Genomic DNA, 19,632 nt, shown 5'->3' on the forward strand with positions numbered 1-19,632 from the left:
CAGAAATTTGAATTCTACTTTAAAGATAGTAAAATTAGCATTATGTAAGAGCATATACTGTAGAATTGCATTTTAAATACATATATAGGGAGTTTCATGCAGACGGCATTGTGAAGTTCACAAAAGCTGTTCTGTGTCACTTTTTATTGGTCTTGTCTTATTGCAGATGCTGTTCTCATCTGTTTTGTTGGGTGCAACACTAGTCCCCTTGAAACTATCATGTTAAACAAGTTGCAGACACATAATTCTTACTTAATAACGTGCAATGCACCCAGCAACTTAATTATTAAGAGACCTGAAATGACCCCCTCAGGCCCTACAGGAAAATGCTACTGACATTATTTTAATTTAATAGGCATGATCTCTTGTGAAAGTTATTTCCTTTGGGTAAATAATATATCAATAAGCCACAAGTGTAATCCATTAATATGTTTATTTCAATAATGCAGAAAGATGTGATGAATTATAAAATAACATTTTATATCCTAGTAGAAATGAAATTGTTGGTCTTAAAATTATTAGTTTACTATAATCCTTGTGTAAAATTTGTTGGTTTGTGGAGAAGGCAGATAGCATATGACCATGGTTTATTATCTGTATGCAATAAGGAAATGTCATCATTACAATCTGAATCTCTAGCAAAACAGGGCCAAGTAAATAATGTATGAATTGGTGCAGGATACTATTTCTAGATGAGCAGTTAAGAAGAAGAAAAAGGCTAAGCACCAGTTTTATTTGAAATGGAGTACAGTGCTTAGCACAGGTTGATTTCCATGTGGAAAAGAAAGCAGAATATGCCAAGTTATTGTGTTAGTCCAAACAGAATCAAATGAAACTAATGAGTCAATTCCAGGCTCTGTAGCAGTTTTTCTTAGGATTGCATCCTAGGGTTCCAAACCAGTGTGATGCTACAATGAATGGCCTTGCACTGGTGCCATGAGCAGGTTGCGGTGTCCACCACTGCTGTGCTAGCTTTTGCCCCCAACCCCCAGTGTGGTACAACTATACTGCATAAGAGCCTTTATGCTACACTGGTAGGCGTTGAGATGCAGGAAAAGGGTATGGTCTGCTCTTACTCTGTGAGGAGGCTGGTACAACTGCATCTGAATTGACGGTCAGTACCACCTCCAGCTTTTGGCAGCCTTCGGCCAAAATGTCCTCAGTAGGCTTCTCCTACTTCTCACCATAGATGTTTCTTGCTTGCTCATCCCCTCTGGGTCAGAGTGAGAGACAAGCAAAGAAACAGGCCACAATGTTGAAGAGGAGAGGCAGGTCTAGGGGTCTCTTGTTAGTGGGCTTCCTGCTAGGTTTTAGCCTTCAACAACAAGACCAACCCGCCCATGAAACGGGTTGAAGCAGCCACCTCAGGTGACAGAAGCTCCCAAGGAAGTGCCCCTGTAGGTGCCCCCATCTCCTCCACTGCTGGTAGAGTTGTGTGGGCATCTGTGCCGATTTCCAGCAAGATCTCACCAAAAATCTGTGCCAATGTGGGCGCCACTTCTCTACCAGTGGAGGTGGGTGGTATGGAGGCAGTGCTGGCAGGTTGAGTCTTGACACTGGCCCTGTCAAGGAGCAGCAAGTCTTCTAATGAGACTTCCCTTTCAGATGGGGAAAATCAGAACCATCTACCTCCCTTACAGAATGCTAATTTAGCAGTAGCAGAGTGAGGCCCTGTTCCCACCGCTGTGCATAGCTGGTTCAGTATGGGTTGACCCTGAGGTACATTTTAACAGTTTGGAGGTTCAGGTGAGAGAAGGACCTGCTTTCTCGTGTCCATATCCCCCAACCAGGGCCAGCCTAGAACCATCTTGCCACTTGAGGCAACGCAGAAAATGGCGCCCCCACTGCCTTGAGGTGACCGGAGGCAGCCTGGGGAATCCACAGCGGGTGGCAGGGTCAGCGAAGGAGGAAGAGGCAGGGAAGGAGGAGGCAGTGGCAGGAAACAAGCACACGAGGCAGCAAGCAGTGTGCTCCCCAGCAGGAGGGAGTTTGATCTGCCACCCCTCCCAGCTTCCAGCATTTGTGCAATGTGAAATTAAATACACGGGTATTCTTCAAATTTCTGGTGCGAAACAAGCCTGGTCCCTCTTTACAATGCATTGCTTTGCCGTCCCCCAGAAAACAATTCTGTGGCTGCCCATGCACATGATAAAGTTTTATACCACATGGTTGCTTGCTAATCAGTATTAATGCAAACATGGTGAGTACGTTTTCTGTCACAAGTTCTCTCACGTGACCAGTGTGGTAAGGTCATGCTACTAACTGATAAGTTTGTTGCCTGTAATTAATAGTAATCTGTGGAATGTGTTATTGAGTGGGGAAAGTATTCCCCCCACCCAAGCTACAGAGTTTCATGGCTAGAGTGGCCTTTTAAGAAATGGCTTGTCTTCCCTTTTTTCCACCATGGTTTTCTGATCTTCAGATTTCACGTTCAAGTTTTGCTTGTGCATTTTGAGACATTCAAATATCTGAAGCTTTTATAAGGTATTTTAAAATATTAGATGAAATTTTAGTGTGCTTGATGGTGTGTCTTTTAGTGAGAAACAATAGACGTTTCTTTGAAGTACTCTCCTGTGTGCCTTGTGCGATAAGGTGGCTTGGGCCGAGCATGTGTATAAATTGTCAATCTTTACTTTAAAGTGTAATGTGATGTGATGATTACATAGATCACAATCACAATGTAGGTAACTAAAGCAATAAAACAAAATAAAAATGTTGACTTTACATCTCAAAATCATTAGGGGACTTTGCAGGCTTGTGTTCAACGGTTAATAAAAACACTAGACATGAGAACAGAATAGCAATCCACTTCTCTAAACAAGGAACCAGGAAGTAGTGCTAAAACACTGAAGTAATGAATGGAGGGATAGGCAGGACTAGCATCTTCATTGCACAGCAACAGAAATAGTCACAAACTGGGTGTGGAGGAGCAGCAACCACATAATAGTTCAGTACCAAGCAAAATTCTCTGTTTTAAAGCACTTTAGTACACATTTAGAAAATGGGCAGCTCCCCACATGGCGAATTGGTTGGCTATATTCATTCACTGTGGAGTGTGAAAAAGCATATGCAGGGTATTGGTGCATTTTTAATTTTCATATTTCTCTTGAGAAACACTATCCCTGTGGGCATTCTTTCTTGGACATTAGATTTCTTGGAAATGCTTTAATACAATGGCTGAACAAAGGCAGCGTGCTTTATCTACATCGGGACAAGCACTCTACGAACTTCTGGGTCTTGAGAAGGGGGCATCCCATGAAGAAATCAAGAAATGTTACAGGTATTTATAAAACTTCTAGCATAATCTGATTGTCATTTCACCACCTTCCCCCCTCAACACACACATGTTCACACACATTATTCTCAACTATCTTTAATATCACAGTTAATTTCCATAAATAGCATCCTTTTGAACCCTTTCATGGACACAAAGTTTTCAAACTATTCTGTCTATAGTTTTGTGGAATCTTGGGATGTTCAGCTTTGAAGCCTGCACATGCTTAAAATAGTTTTTTTCTATCTCTGATGCAACTTCTACACTGTAAAAACAGCTGAGATTTTCCAGCCCCCACCCACAACAGATATTCACTGTGACCTCTACAGCCCTTTCACACACCCACAAATCTTGCAAACAATGTGAACAATTACCGTATTTTTCGCTCTATAACACACACCTGACCATAACACGCACGTAGTTTTTAGAGGAGGAAAATCTGTAGGCATGCCACCCGTAGGCATTCCCTCCATAACACGCACAGACATTTCCCCTTACTTTTTAGGATGAAAAAAGTGAGTGTTATGGTGCAAAAAATACGGTAACTTGCCACTGTTAAGAGAAGGGTGATTATTGATAACATTTTCTAGGTTGCTTAATGGCACCACTGCAATAAAACATATAAATGAAATAAAGGCACAGCATCAACACAAGTGCTTAATAATAATAGTTTCCTAACACATATATAAGCCAAGCTTAATTGCAGCTTCTGGATTTGTTACTTCCACTCACAACAAGGGAGAAGTGAAGCAAAAGCAATTGGGCAGTGTACAAATAAACCATATTGGGTCAGCAAGATTATAGTGGCACGTGAACATGGCTTCTTATGTGTGTAGCAGCGGTAGCTAATGTGCCCTTCAGTTGTTGTTGGTCAAGGCAGATGGGAGTTGTAGTCGAAAACATCTGGAGGGCACTGTGTTATAATTAATAATAATAATAATATATTATTTATGCCCCACCCATCTGGCTGGGTTTCCCCAGCCACTCTGGGAAGCTCTCAATTGAACACCAATAACAATAATAAAAAAGAAACAACTTCAAACATAAAAACTTCCCTTAACAGGGCTGACTTCAGATGTCTTCTAAAAGTCAGATAGTTGTTTGTTTATTTATTTGATATCTGAAGGGAGGGTATTCCACAGTATTCCACCACTACTGAGAAGGTCCTCTGCCTGGTTCCCTGTAGCTTCACTTCTCGCAGTAAGGCAACCACCAGAAGGCTATCAGAGCTGGACCTCTGTGTCCGGGCCAGACGATGGGGGTGGAGGCACTCTCCTTCAGGTATATTGGGCCAAGGCTGTTTAGGGCTTTAAAGGTCAGCACCAACACTTTGAATTGTTCTCGGAAACATACTGGGAGCTGATGTAGGTCTTTCAGGACCGGTGTTATATGGTCTTAGTGGCCACTCCCAGTAACCAATCTAGCTGCCGTATTCTGGATTAGTTGCAGTTTCCAGGTCATCTTCAAAGGTAGCCCCACGTAGAGCACATTGCAGTAGTCTAAGCAGGAGATAACAGTCTGTGGGCAAGTAGGGTCTCAGCCGGAGTACCAGATGAAGCTGGTAGACCTCTGCCCTGGACACAGAATTAACCTGCATGTTGGCTACTCCTGGTGTACAGCATTGCAACCCTTCCAACCTTTGACACTTACATAAGACATAGCCTCTCACTATGGCTGACCTTTTTAAATAAAACAGCGGGAGGTGTGTTTTCTTTCTGCTTCTTCTGTGAATTGCTGCACTCTCTTGTTCCTTGAGCAGATTTGTAAAAACTTTGTTCTCTGATAGTAAAATATCCCGAAGGCTTTCCTTGCTGGTCTCTACAGTTACATATATAGGTAACCATACGGGTAACCATATTTGTGGACTCCTACTTTTTAGTCTTGATGTTGTTTTCACATTGGAGGGGCACAAAGTTTCTCTAATCCCTAAAGGAGAGAGTTGTCATGGAAGAATGCAAAGTGAATTGAATTTTATTTTGTGTTGTACATGAATAGTGATGATTTACATAGCAATCTATGGTAAAACTGACAGTGGTGTTTTATCCATCTTTATTAGCAATTACAGGTAAAAACAAAGACTGCCTCTGAATAAAGTGGAAATATCAAAGGGATTCACACTTAATGGAATAGTTGTAAATACTTGCAAGACAAAATGATGAGTCAGACACTTGGATTTCATTTAATTGATCCTTTAACTTATGCTAATTTGATTCATGAATCTAAAAACCTGCTGCTGAACTAACCAGTTGGCAATGAACTATAATAATTCTATAATACCTGACTTCAAATTTCCTATTGTTATTAGTTAGCTTGGTTCTTGCCAGAACAAAGCCACCTATATTATTTAAATGTCAAAACCGTGGTGCTCTTCCAAAGGAAGAGTTAGCATTATTTTTCAGTGACAAACTTTGTTTAATAGGTTACTGTAGATTGCTGGGGCACACTGATATATCTGCAAGATCATCTTCTCCTATATACACTTCTCCAATCATGTGAAGTGGGTGACAGCTAGGAAAGGGCTTTCAAGGTGTTGGTGCCCTGATTATGGGACAGTGTCTTCAGAGAGGTTCCCTTGGCACCATATTTATGGTCTTTTCTGCATCACTTATTTCACAGCAGGGATGATGATGTCATCTTTTTGGGGACTATTTGTCAGTCTTCTACATGCCAAATAAATAAGCTTTTCTCAAAGAGAACCCTAATAAATAAAGAAGAAAGAGGTTAAAGTAGTGCATGCTGCCACTTTCATTGTGAAAAATTTTGAAATCCTTTTATTATGATCAAAATGTTGCAAAACAGTGAGGAAACTTCTGAGTTCCCAAAACATTTTCATCAGACTGGATGTTAAGCAAAGTGGAAGCAAGGAATAAGAAAACAAACTGGCTTGGGACTGAAGTCATATGATATGTATTGGTCAAAAAATAATTTTTGTTGTATATTCTAAGAAAGGGCATGGCTAAGGAGGCTTTCATGAAGAGTACCTGCACTGCAGAATTTGCCACTACACCCACTACTGCAGGGGGGGGGGGAATTATTCATCAAAGCCTTTTAAAGCCATTTATCTTTTTAAAAATATAACCTCATTTTATGATTTATGTTTGATTCTATATCTGTGCTATTAACTGTTTAGTACCTTTGCTGTCAGAAAGAACACATTATTTTGCTTTTTATTGCATTTTTAATATTGTTGTGTGCAGAAAAAGTGACCGAAAGTAATTTCTGAATTCAGCTCTCACATTTTAATTCTAAATAGGTGTACTTGGAAGTAAATCCTTCATTGCAGCCAATGAAGCTATTGTACCCACAGAACGGTTTCCCCTTCCTTCTCACCCCCATGGGCGTAGCCAGGATTTTTGTTAGCGGGGCAGTCTTTTGTTGGAGCGGGGAAGAACCTCAGATTTGTATTTTTGTATTGATAGGGGAGCAGGTGCTATGCCCATGCGCCTCCCTCTCCCAAATATGTTGTAAGAGTTCTTTCAACCCTTCAGAAAGCCGGGGGAAAGAGGAAGAAGAAATTCCGTTGCATGAACAGATGTTGCTCCACTTGTGCAAAATGACTTTGCTGAATTCAACCAGCTGAATTCTGACAAATGTACATTCAGTTAACTGGTGGTTAGGACTGTAGACTAAACACCACTGATATTAATGGTGATCCATATTCATAACCATAATCACAGAATAACTCCAGGGAGGAAAAGTATAGTGTACACACTATAAAAAGGTATCTTGCAAATCTGGAAGTTCACTGTGTCCCACATCATCTTTATGGTCCTTGGACTCTTCAACAGGGTTAACAGATTAAAACAAGGGACACTTATCTGGAATAAAGGCCATATGTTTTATAGAATCATATGTAGCTCAGTGGAGTGGAGTCCTTAGATTTGACCACTTCTCCAAAACTAGGATACTGAGTTGGTTTTTAGAGAGGTACGATCAATCACCAACACAATTGCTCAACTGCCTTCTAGTCAACACATCCTCACTGAATGGCTGAATAATTTTTCCATCTTTAAGGCTAGTTGTAATTTTTTGTGGGACCTTGCCCCCAGAGTATCCATGGGCCCTTTTAATCATGAAACCATTCCTCTCTCCCCCTGCTTGCTGATATAAGAAGTGGAGCCTGAGATAGCTTGTGTTCCACAACCACTAGGAACTTGATTTCTGCTATTGTGGGGGAGGGGGAGGGGGAGAGAGATCAGGCCAGTGTCTCAGGTCAGTTCTGGACCCTCTGCAGGGCTGAGGGTGCCTGAACATACAAGTCCTGCTCATATTTTCTTCCATCCAAGGGCTTACTTGGCAGATGTGTTCTGAGAGGATAAAGTTCCTGAAAGGGTGTATGTGGCTGATCTGTCTGGTTTCCTGGCAGGTCTTTGTGTACTTCATGCTTAAAAACAAACTACATTCTGGATTTTGGGTGAGTTGGGGTGTGGGTGTCTCACAAAAACAAGGATCTGAGAAGTCAATCACTTCTACTGCCACCAGAGGGCACCTTCTAATTACTTGTTTACAAGAAGTCAAAAGGTAGATTAGCCTTCCAAAATCTTTTTTTAAAATGTCAACAGTACAACAAATCTTATATAAGAAGCCTTTTTTGGTTGTTCATAATGGGCTCCAATGTTCTCTATATCCTGGTGCCACATGCAGGATCTTTTTATCCCATTGAATTCTGGCACGAGTTGTCAGAAATGTCCAAATGCCTTTGGAACAGTCAAATGCATGCATGCATTCCAACATTACAAATACATGCATTTTGCAGATATTCACTATGTCTTCTGGTCAATTCTTCACTCATATTACTGAAATCTCTTTCCTAACATGTGCCACTTATCCTCTAAGGACTTTTAGACTTCATTTAGACTAACAATCTACCATTATCTGTTCATATGTGAATAACAGTTTTGACATAGTTGAGCTGCTTGGATCCATGCCTAAAATGTGTGGGTCCAGTGGCAAAGCGCTCAGACCCATGCTTTCTAGCATTGGAGAAGCAGAAGTGTGGACGAGCCCTTAATCTAGAATATGTACCCTGCATGTCCTGCTCAGGAAATAAATTTGCTTCCAAGTTTCTAATGTAATCTTTTTATCTTCATCTTTTCTTGCTGTTTATCAAAGTTTTCTTTATCATTTATTGCCTATTTAAGGAAGTTGGCCCTGAAATATCATCCTGACAAGAACCCCGATAACCCAGAGGCTGCAGAGAAGTTTAAAGAAATCAATAATGCTCATGCTATACTAACTGACGGCTCCAAAAGAAACATATATGACCAATATGGATCGTTAGGGCTTTACATCGCTGAACAATTTGGTGAAGAAAACGTCAATACATACTTCATGCTTTCGAGTTGGTGGGCAAAGGTTAGTACTTGAATGCAAAGGTGGTTCATCTTTGCTCAGAGTATTGACTCAGAGACACAGAACCTTTGGTTTCTTTTGGTCTATTCTTCCTATTGCAGCTTTCACAGAACCTGACAAGCTTTGCAGAGTTCTAGTAGGTAAGTCAATTTAAAACAGGTTTCAGTATCGGGCTTTGTTGAAATGGCTGGTGCATCTCACCTGTTTCAACAAGTATTATAAAAAGTATAATGAAGCACGCTTTCAGGAAAGTGCTTATTAAAGGATGTTTCCTTGTCCCTTTCATTTACTAATTAAATATGCTACATGCCACTTTTATCGCCTCAAGACATTAATTATATCTGAAGCTGGAGCTCCAGGTTAATTTTGACTTTCTTTTCAGTAATGACTAAATGAAAATGACTCACAGCTCAAAGTGAAAAGTCCTCTTGGTGTGACAACCAGCTAATAAGTTATTGCAGTACAAACTTAGCCCTATTCTGGGCTATATATGGCATAGATTATGTGGAAGCAATAGTAATACATAACACCATGTACGATTATGGCACACCTTGGGTGCCTCGTGAAGGGCCTGGAAAAAGGAAGTTGAAGATGTGGGGAGCAAGAGGAACAGAACGGTACAAACTGAACTCAGGGAAATGAATCTTGCGTCTTGAATGACATCAAAGGCCTTACTCATTTGGTTTGTTATGTAATTGTAAGAATTTGGCATTTGTGGGTGTACATATCACAAACATTAGCATTTGAATTAGGGCATGACCAAACGCATTAGGCCTAAGGCATTAAAAATGTGCCAAATCTCACACCTAATGTGTTATTCTTGCAGCTATTTCTAGTTACAAAGTCTTTGGGCCAGAAGAAATTGTTAATTTAAATAGAACATAAGACACATGAGACTTGCCATTTTGCAGAAGAATGAGTTTTCAAATGAATATTATGTCATACATTTATTTTTACTTCCATGAGCTATCCTCACACTTTGGTTTTACCAGATTACTCTCATGAGGGGATTCCACCTTATGGGTCTCCCAATCTTTTATAGCCACATGATTGTTAGCTATTTGCATATAGAACTTTCCCCACCATTGAGAAGTGGTCATAGGGAGAGTTGCTGAATTTCTGCCTACTATTCAGCTATTAAAAATATAAAGTCTTTAAAAGGCATAAGTTCTAAATATAATCAGTTCCAGAACTGTCACAGCTGACACTTCTTTCGATTAGCACAAAAGGATTCACTTCTCCTGGTTCGATTCTGGGTATTTGTTGTTTAATATGGGTAGTATTCAGCTAAGGAGAGTAGACCCATTGAAATTAACGGACAGAACTTAGCCATGCTCATTAATTTCAGTGGGTCTTCTCTGAGTAAACCTAAGTTGAATAATACCTTAATGGGCCAGATTCAGCTACCCTGGTCTGCTAGCACAACATGGCTCCCCCTCCCCCCGCCCCAATCCATTCTGGAGTATTGGGAGAATCTGCAGAACAGCACATGGGAGGAAAGGAGAGATTGTTCCATCAAGTAAGCAGAAATGCTGGCACTGATAGAACAATCTCCTTAACACTATGTTGAATTGCACCTTGTATCTTAGTTCATAAATGTGTGTTTTTATATATATAAAAACTTGTACATAAATGATAAACCACTGTGGTTGTTTTCTCCATAGCTCCATGAGATCCTGCCACATGGGGCTAAAATTTCATCTGGTCTAGCATTTTGTTTTCCACAGTAAAGACAGGTGTTTAGCCAAAAAGAAGCATAAAAAGCTTTCAAATAACATAAGTATCCAAGCGAGTCATCAGTTTACATGCCTAGGTTAGAGGCCAGTGTATCTTGTCTTGTTTTATCCTCGTTTGGGACATGCGCTTGTCTTAGTCAATTGGCCAAAATCAATTCAATTGGCCAAAATCCTTTTTTTTTTAAAATGACCTACTATCTCTATATTCAAATATGTCACAAATTACTCACATAAATATGGGTGGAGGGCATGGTCAAGGGCTTCATCAGCCTAGGGCCTAGTCATTAGTACCGTCTGTGGACTTATTTACAAGGCTACTCTAGACCAAACACCGGGCAGTTGCACAAGACGGGTGAACAACCATGTGAAACACAGTTGTGGGCATTAGGTTCCCATTCCTATGTCTGAACACATTTCCCTTCCTCTTTTCCGCTTCCTCTAAGGGCCTGTTTGCAATCTGTGGCCTGTTGACCGGCTGTTATTTTTGCTGTTGCTTGTGCTGCTGTTTCAACTGCTGCTGTGGAAAGTGCAAGCCTAAGGCACCAGAAGAAGATCAAGAATTCTGCTTGTCTCCAGAGGATCTAGAAGAGCAAATTAAGACAGACATGGAAAGAGGTGCTTATTATTATGGGGATGTAGATATACTATTTAACAACAAAACCAACAAAAACACTGTTATTTTCTCAAATACATACCCTGGGGTTTCACTCCAGCTGTTTAGCTTTGGTGGTGTTAATTTGAGAAAGGATACTAACTTGAAGGAAGTGTTAATTGAATTCTTCTCAACCTGCTGTACAGGTTACTTTAAGTGCCCAGTGGTGTGTGGCTGCTTGTTAATGTCACTGTTAATCTCTGTGGGTGTTTGTCCCTCTTTTCAAACTAAACATCTTTAGGATGTTAATTTCTTCAGGCACAGGTTGCAGCACTGCCTTTGTGCCCTTTTCGCTGCAACCTGGTATAACCTTTTTTCTTAAGAGAGTTACTGTGCCTTGGTTGATAAGAAGCAAAAGTTCAGCATGTGCAGCTCTCCTACTCATACTCGAAAAGCTGTACCTGTGGAATTTATTCTCCTCATGCCCTTACAAAACACATGATATTTCTGACAGGCAAAAAGCTGAATACAGATTCTGATTTCTCAATGTTTGGAAGCGAGGAGCTTTGCTGTCATGTATTGCTGTGGGGAGGCTGCTGAATTAGAGGGGAAACACTCACCCACCCCAGTTTGAGATGACATTTAACACTGTGCTCATTTTCAGTGTTTTTGTCTTACCAACAAGAGTGCTATAAAATGAATGCCATAGAACCTGTTAGTTTCTAAAGATCATGGAGTATTTTTTTGTAAGAATTGCTTTTGCTAGCTAAGAGGCAAATTGGATATTATAAGGGGGAAATGTGGGGGGGGGGGTTGAGTTCTCAAATCATTATTTCCCTTCTAATACTAATATGCATGCTGAGGAAAGGTCATGTGTGAGGGACACTTCACAGGTAGGACCTATAGGGTTGTATTTAATGTTGTACAAACATAGATCTGCAGGACTTCTGTTTTCTCTCTCCCCCCTATGTGCCCTCAAAACTGTGCTGGAAGGTCCCCCAACCCCCCTGGAGCTTATTTTGGGGTTACACGGGAGGTGCTGAAGTGAACAGGAGAGGAAGAAACTGTTGTGCCAGTGGAGCTGCAATGTTGGATATTGACCGTATGCTTCCCCCGCAAGTGTCTATTGTGCAGTTTTAAAAACTGTTTCCCCCCCACCCCCGCCAGGCTCTAAAAACAGACATGAACCTGGCTAGGGCAGAGGAGGCCATTTGCAGGAGAGCTTGCAGAAAATGTTACACAACACTGCTGCCTGTCCCCTGCCGTACATGTCTCCTGGGTTTCCCATTACAGTGGTACCTCGGGTTATATACAGTTCAGGTTACATACGCTTCAGGTTACATGCGCTTCAGGTTACAGACTCCGCTAACCCAGAAATAGTACCTCGGGTTAAGAACTTTGCTTCAGGATGAGAACAGAAATCGTGCAGTGGCGGCGTAGCGGCAGCAGCAGGAGGCCCCATTAGCTAAAGTGGTGCTCCAGGTTAAGAGCAGTTTCAGGTTAAGAACGGACCTCTGGAACGAATTAAATACTTAACCCGAGGTACCACTGTATTTCAACAAACACGTTGGGACTACATTTTCACTAAGTCATGTTCCTGTTTTCCCCATTATTCCATTGTGACTCAGCAGTCGTGTTGCTGAGGGGGGGGGGCTCTTCGCCATAGCTTTCCTAAAGCTGTCTCTTTTGAACTGAAAACATGCAAAACAACTTAAAATCTAGCACCTGCCTGGGATATTTCATATTACAGGAAGAACAGGCTGAAAGAACCAGGCATAGTAAAAAAGAAAGAATGGGGCTGTGTGACAAAGATTCCCAAGGAGACTCTGAGCCTTTCATTTCTTCTGATAGTATTGAAATGTATTTGCTGCAGCTTCACAACTATATGGGGGCTGCCCTTTCTGCATTTCAAGCAGCAGTTAAAAGCACAGATACTTTTTCAAGAAAAAAGGAAGTAGAAACATTAACAGAAGGATGAATTAAATGACCACCAGAACTTTCACAGCATTGATTCTGAGATAATAAATTTGGAGAGGAGGGGGAAGACCCAAACACAAACATATTCAGATCTCAGGCTATTTACATAAACATGATGGAAATTACAGTGTTTCTTATTCCAGGACATCAGATTTGTCCACTCTTGTCTACATCTGAACATGTAATAGCAAACTATTCTGCTGTAAGGAAGGAGGTGTCATTTCAACTGAAACGGGAGTTGAAAGAAAATGAATTTTAACCAATACAGGCTGATGATGGCAGAAACAATGTACTTGATTGAAAATGGTGAACCCTTTGCAGGATGCTAAGAGATCTATCTCTTTACCATGGGATTTATTCCTGGGTGTGAGGACTGGCCATTGCCAATTTGCATCTATGTTTTATTCATTTATGCAGAATTTCAATTGCCTAAGACTGAAGCTGAGATAAAACAAATGTAGACCAGGTGGCAATTTTAATTTATGAGAAATTAAAACTTGAATGTCCTCAGAATTCAAATTCAAATCTTTCTGAAATCTCAAGGATGAATTCCTTTAGGATAGGAATGTTCTCTACCATGAGATTCAGAAGACAGCTGTGACATATGTGTGGTCAAACCTTGCCCATCCTGGCAAGACAGCCAGAGGGAGACTGGCTGATTGAACTGGCAGAGAAGCTGATTAATGCTTCCTTGAGAATGGGAACTGTACACTCTAGTTTGAAAACTGCAGTCCTTCATCTTCAGCTGAAGAAGCCTCCTCGAGGTCTTACTGTATTGTACAATTACCAGCCAATACTCAATTTTCCAGTTTGGAGAAAATGCGCTTGAATGTGCGTTGTGGTGACACAACTCCTAGATTTCCTGCATAAAAATGATCGTCTTGAACCATCTCAGCCTAGCTTCTGTCCTGGTTTTGACAGTGGAATAACCTTGATTTCCCTAGTGGATATTCAGTATATGCCATGAAGTAGGGCCCTTCCAAACTGGTGTTTTATTGCAAGCGTATTCTGTAATATGTTTCTGGCACATTAGAGCATTAGCAGTGGGTTTATTCTGCTTCAGTTTGTTCTACAATGCTGCCCCAATGCTACGGCATTATTGCTGTCCAGAAGGGCCATAGGTCAAGAAAAGCAGGACAAAAACAAACCAGAACATTTGTATATATTAAAAATGACAGGATTTCAGCAGGAAGTTGTGGGACATGCACTGACTGAAAATGAAGCAGTGTGATTGCGCCACAACTTTTGCAGGTGCAAACAGCCTTGAAAATGAGATCGTGTGTGACTGCCCCAATAACATCATGAGCAGAAAGCATCATGGATGTACAATTAAAAGGATGTCTGCAGGGGCCCCTAGAGATGATGACTGTATCCCTGATGGTACTAGTGGACCTCCAAGTAACTTTTGGTACTATCAACCATGGTATCCTCCTGACTCATCTTACTTGGTACAAGATTTTATAGTATGGTTGGTCCTTCATGGAGAGTAGTGCTAGTGGACACCTGTCTGGCCTTTCATCTATGGTGTCCCTCAAGGTTTCATTTTGTCCTCTATGCTAATTATCATTTACATTCAAATTCAGGGAGGGGTCATGCCTGCCACTGATATGCAAATGGAGTATAGTACCATCTCCTTACTGTCTTGGTTGGGGAAAGCTGTGGAGGTTCTGAATTGTTGCTTGAAAGCAGTGATGCAGATTGCTTGTGGGTAAATAAATGGAAACTGAATTTGGACAATTGTTCTTGGAGTGCTTCCAGACATAGGGCTCCTCATGCTACTAAATAATTGCTGTAAGTTACATGCTGGCTAGCTGTCTGTGGGACCATCTGGGAGAAGGGGGAGTACATGGAAACATCTGCAGGGATTAGGGCTTAACTGAGAGCTGGGAAGGAGTGGGTCTTCCAGCTCCTAAATAAGTTTCCAGGCTCAGTGGCTTCATTCATCTCCAGCCTTTCTGAAATGGACTTCATTGTTGTCCCCTCACTTAATGTAAGAATTTAAGCAACTGCTTACTTCTCTCCCAATGGGACTTTAAAACGACTAACCTTGGTTGACTTGTGCCTATATATGATAGCTGTCATAGGTGGGCAAGTAGCCATTCCTGGCTGAAGGTCAGTTTTCCATACCTTGGACAACAGATCAGAGACTGTTAATGCTTGATTTCTCCTTTGTTTTAGATGGGGAAACTCCAATTCTGCTTCAGCCGACAAATGCAACTGAGAAAACCCAGCTTATTGGAGACAGTCGTCGCAGCTACCACACCGATTCATAAACTAGAAGCCATTGGAGTCTGATGGTCACCAAAGAAGTTACGGATTGTAAAGTACTGTTACAACATTTTCATATATGGCACTAGGACTGCTGCACTCCTGTGCACACTTAGGTGGAAACAAATCCCACTGAAGTCAGTTGAGACCAGCTTCTGAGAGAACACGCATAGGATAACACAGTAAGAGCTTATCTGAGCAAACCAGGTGTGTTTCTGTACATGTATGCAAGGAATATAAAGTGGGAAAGAGCCATTTTTAAAAAAAATGAATATGCGTGCTAGAGATATCAGAGATATAGAAAGCTGTTCTAGTGTCATGTGTGAAAATGTCCCTAGTCTTCTGCATAATTGCACTTGATTTGTGCTTTAGACAGAGGTGAGTTGGACATAGTTTCTTCTTTAATCCTAGGAGTGTTAGAACTTACGGCTGGTCCACACTTCCATTTGCCCTGCTGCTTCCCCTGGGAAAACAAACAAACAAACAAAAGTGTGGACGAGCCCTTGGTAGACCTGTCAGATTCTTTCTGTAGTACAGGACTTCAACCATATGAGCCTTAGTGTACTCCCCCCCAACCCTAAAATCTTTTCAGAGCCATTGTACATTTCCCCCATCCTTTTAGTTACTGGAAAGAGGAACCATTGTTCCATTTGGTGAATATATGCATGTGTAAAGTGAGATGTAAGGCTTAAATGATCTTCTCATCCATGGAGGATCATTGTATGATTCTATCAGCTCCTTAGAAGAAGGACTAGGCGCCAATTCAAGTAATACATAAAGCTGCTTTCAGGTCTGCTGGGGTTCAGTTCTAAGCAACAATTGACTTTATTTAGTGTCCAGTTAGAGACTCCCAGTAGACACCGGCAACTGTAAATAGTTCAAAGATTGTCGTATTTCTCTTCACCAGATGAAAAGCCTGCTCTATATTCATGTTCTGGGCATGCACGGTCCATTGATGGATCAGCAGGCTACCTTTGAGCACAAGCCATCTTTACTGCAAAATAAATTGCAACTAGCAATCCATAGTTTTCAACCCTGTATTCACACTTGATGCATGCATGGCAAATGGGAAGTAACAGAATTTACACATACACAGCTATGCTCATAAAAACATCCATACAGCCCAATCTGAAGTGTGTTTACTTAGAAGTTGAATGGTATTTATTCCCAGATAAGTGCTCATAAGTACACAGCCCGATCCTCCTATTGTGCATAATCTATCAATTTCAATTTATCTGATGTATGTGAGCAGTCCATGTCATCAATGGTTTTGTTTTACCCTAGGACCTAATTAATTAATTAATTAATTAAGGGCTTCATGTTCCTTAAAGAAAATCTCTAGCCATTAGAATATCATAAATTTCAGATAGCGAAAAGGAAAAACAAAAAAAAAACCCCAAGTTGCCCAGAGATAGTGAGAAACCTGGTAAAGAGGCCATTCCTGGAGCATTCTACTTCTTAGGGAATGGGGTTGAACCAGCCCTGCTTCTATGACCTATATGTAAAAATGCAAACAAGCACTGATTAACTGTGAACTGATAGCTGATATTTATTTTGCAATAGAAGAATATGTAGTTCAGTGTACATACAGATGTTTCAGTTGCGCTGGACTGTGCACGCATGGAAGAAGAGCATAGAAGCAAGTGTTTCAGTTGATGAATTCAGACAGAATCATGGCTGCAAGCTTGTGCACACTTACCTGAGAATTTACTTGTGAATTTGGTGAGACTGGCATCCAAGTAAAATGTGCACAGGATTAGGCTGGAAACTTGTTCATTTGAAGAATGGAAGGAATCCAGAGCATGAAAAAAGCCAGAATACTACCTTGAGAACAAATATAGTGATATGCGTGGAACCAATCAGTTGTTACAGTTGCAGTCTTATCGTTTGTAAGAGGTCAAGAATAGGATGCATTTTCAATATTCTAAACTCAGTATTTGATATGTTAGTTATTTGGCAACATCATTTATCATTCATCACATAGCTTGGCTTGTTTGTTAATCATCTGTGTTGATGTGTTCACTATTTCAGAAGCACATCAAGTGACTGGTAACAAATGAACCTTGCATAACTGGAAATATAAAACACGTTGTCTCCATTACATCACTCTATACTTCTGAATTTGTTGCTGTACTCATTTCAGAATGTACTGTGTACACTGATGTTGACTTTTGCTGTCCAATATATAACATGAACAATAAAGATTGCAAGAGTTACACATGTACCAACTGTTCTTTCCCCCTGCTATGAAACATATTAAATATACTTATAAACTTGAGTCTCTTCCTCTACCTTTTCAGAACATTATCTTCTTCATATTAATGACATTATTTCTCCTTGAGTTTCAAAGCATTTTTGAGTTCTTCATGCTTTCGACTGTTCAGTTCTCTGCTGTCTTTTGCATCCCTTCTCTCTCAATCTATGATGTCTACTGCTGCCTCTTGTTATGCCCTTTCTCATTTAGACTCATATGGCCTCATTTAATTTCATATTCTTTGTTTTGCTGCTTCTCAGCCTTGGTTGTCTTCTTCCTTACATTATTTTTGTTCCTATGTTGGAGCCAGTCAAGACCTCTGGTGCAAATCTTATTTTAAATTTAAGTCAATTTTAAATTTGCAGGCAAGGATGCATAAGGGGGTGTCCTCTCCCCAACTCTATAGAACCAAGCATATATTAGGTGCTTTACATAATATACCGATTTGAAAAGAGGAATAACTGCCTAAAATATCCAAACTGCCAATTTTTAGAAGGTAGTTGCCAGAGCAACTTGTAAAATGAGGTAACCATGTGCAGCAATGAATTGCTCAAAATAGCTCCCAGTTTACAAACAGACTCAACCCTGTGCAAATTATGGCTGGTGAGTGGACAGTGGACCAGTGTTGTTGATTAAGGGGCAGCTAAAAATCACTCACCTATAACAATGGACTTCTGTATTATTGGGAAAAGCAATGGGCAACTTCAGAGCTTAGCTGAGCCCCAGGGGTTTCACATCTGGCTCAAACTGTACTCTCTCCTAATGAACTTTTGTTTACGGTGCACCTTTCTCCCAAAGGCCAACCTAGACAAGTAGTTCCCTTTTCATAGCTGGTTTTTAAAATAAATAGCTTGTGTGTGCGTGAAGATCAGACCAGATGGGAACCCTTTGCCCTGACACAGCCCTAGTTGGAATTGGACGCACACACCACACCTGCTATTCACAATGGGAGGAACACTACCCAAGAGTGGCCACACCATGCCTAGTCTAGTCCTAAGGCAACCTTTTTCAACCCAGAAACTTCTAGACAATTCTGGACTACACTTCCCATCAGCCCCTGCCAACATTGTCAAGGATGATGAGAGCTGTAGTCCAAAATCTGTGGAGGACACTAGGTTAGGAAAGGCCTGAAACTCAGAAGAGCTTTTTAACTCTGCCATCACCAGTGCAAGCAATTCGGGCACACCTCTCCACCATTTCTTTTCCACCCACATACATGGTCACATGAAGTTCATGAAAAGACTCATGAACCATATGAAATGAAAAATGTCCTTTTGAAATCATTTTTAAGGAAGCAGCAAAACACCACATTTTTCCCCAGTGCCTGTAAAAGTATGCAACTAAAAAACCCGATCCAACTTTATTTGGCAAAACGAAAACATTTCTGCCCCCAAGCCCCCTTGTGCTTGTTTTATAACTGTGTCCTAAAGATAAACCAGCTTGACCAGAAATTTGAGCCTCTGCAGCTGAAGCTCAGATCATATACAGTAGGTATTAATCATAGGCAGGGCAAAGCGGAGATCAGCCCAGTACCTCCACGACCGAAATAGTGAAAAGCCAATGAACCTTAGCGATGGGGCGCAGGGCGCAATAAAATAAAATTCCACAAGCCACTTACTTGAGCTTTTAATTGATTTAAATAAATCGTTTTGGATTGGTGTTTTCATTTATACCACGTGGTTAACTGGGAGAGGGTGCGTGCGTGCTGGGACGAACCTGGAGTCCATAGGTGGAAATTTTTGCTTCCACCTACCACCTGTAAGCTCAGCGCTGAGGAAATCTGCTCTCTGCACAGGCTCAGAGGCACCATTGCTCACTACTCCGGGGCCTAGCTCTGCTTCGACTTAAACGTCGTTGGCAAGCGAGATCAATTTAAGATCCAACGCACTGAAACAACACGGCGACCATTGCTGCCGCTAACGCTATTTTCCTTCCCCAAAACTTACCCGTAAATCCGGTTCCGTGAATGACCTCTTCCGAAATGGAGGAGCCCATTGCATTTTGTTATAAAACAATCTGTGCGAGGAGGAAAAAAACGCGCCTCCTTCGAGCCGGAATCGAACCAGCGACCTAAGGATTTCAGTAGCCGAGCACTCCTACAGTCCTCCGCTCTACCAGCTGAGCTATCGAAGGGACTTGGCAAGCTGGTTGTCAGAGAAGCTAAAGAATGCATGCTAAA

General features: G+C 41.1%; 1 protein-coding gene across 6 annotated transcripts; it reads left to right on the top strand.

The window, feature by feature from the left end:
- The first annotated feature begins 949 nt into the window (after positions 1–949).
- Positions 950–17,415, top strand: DNAJC5B (DnaJ heat shock protein family (Hsp40) member C5 beta). 6 transcript variants are annotated; one of them, XM_082236197.1, is made up of 5 exons: positions 950–1,114; positions 3,150–3,280; positions 8,416–8,629; positions 10,806–10,977; positions 15,110–17,415. In XM_082236197.1, exons 2-5 carry the CDS (start codon positions 3,174–3,176, stop codon positions 15,202–15,204), a joined length of 588 nt encoding a protein of 195 aa, XP_082092323.1. In that variant the 5' UTR covers positions 950–1,114; positions 3,150–3,173; the 3' UTR covers positions 15,205–17,415. The 6 variants fall into 6 exon arrangements, with proteins under 6 accessions (XP_082092323.1, XP_082092320.1, XP_082092325.1 ...); XM_082236194.1 differs by lacking the exon at positions 950–1,114 and adding an exon at positions 1,326–1,514; XM_082236199.1 differs by lacking the exon at positions 950–1,114 and adding an exon at positions 1,587–1,746.
- The last annotated feature ends 2,217 nt before the right edge of the window (positions 17,416–19,632 follow it).

This window comes from Podarcis vaucheri (genome assembly GCF_965113315.1).
Source record: "Podarcis vaucheri genome assembly, chromosome: 8".
Classification (NCBI taxonomy): domain Eukaryota; kingdom Metazoa; phylum Chordata; class Lepidosauria; order Squamata; family Lacertidae; genus Podarcis; species Podarcis vaucheri.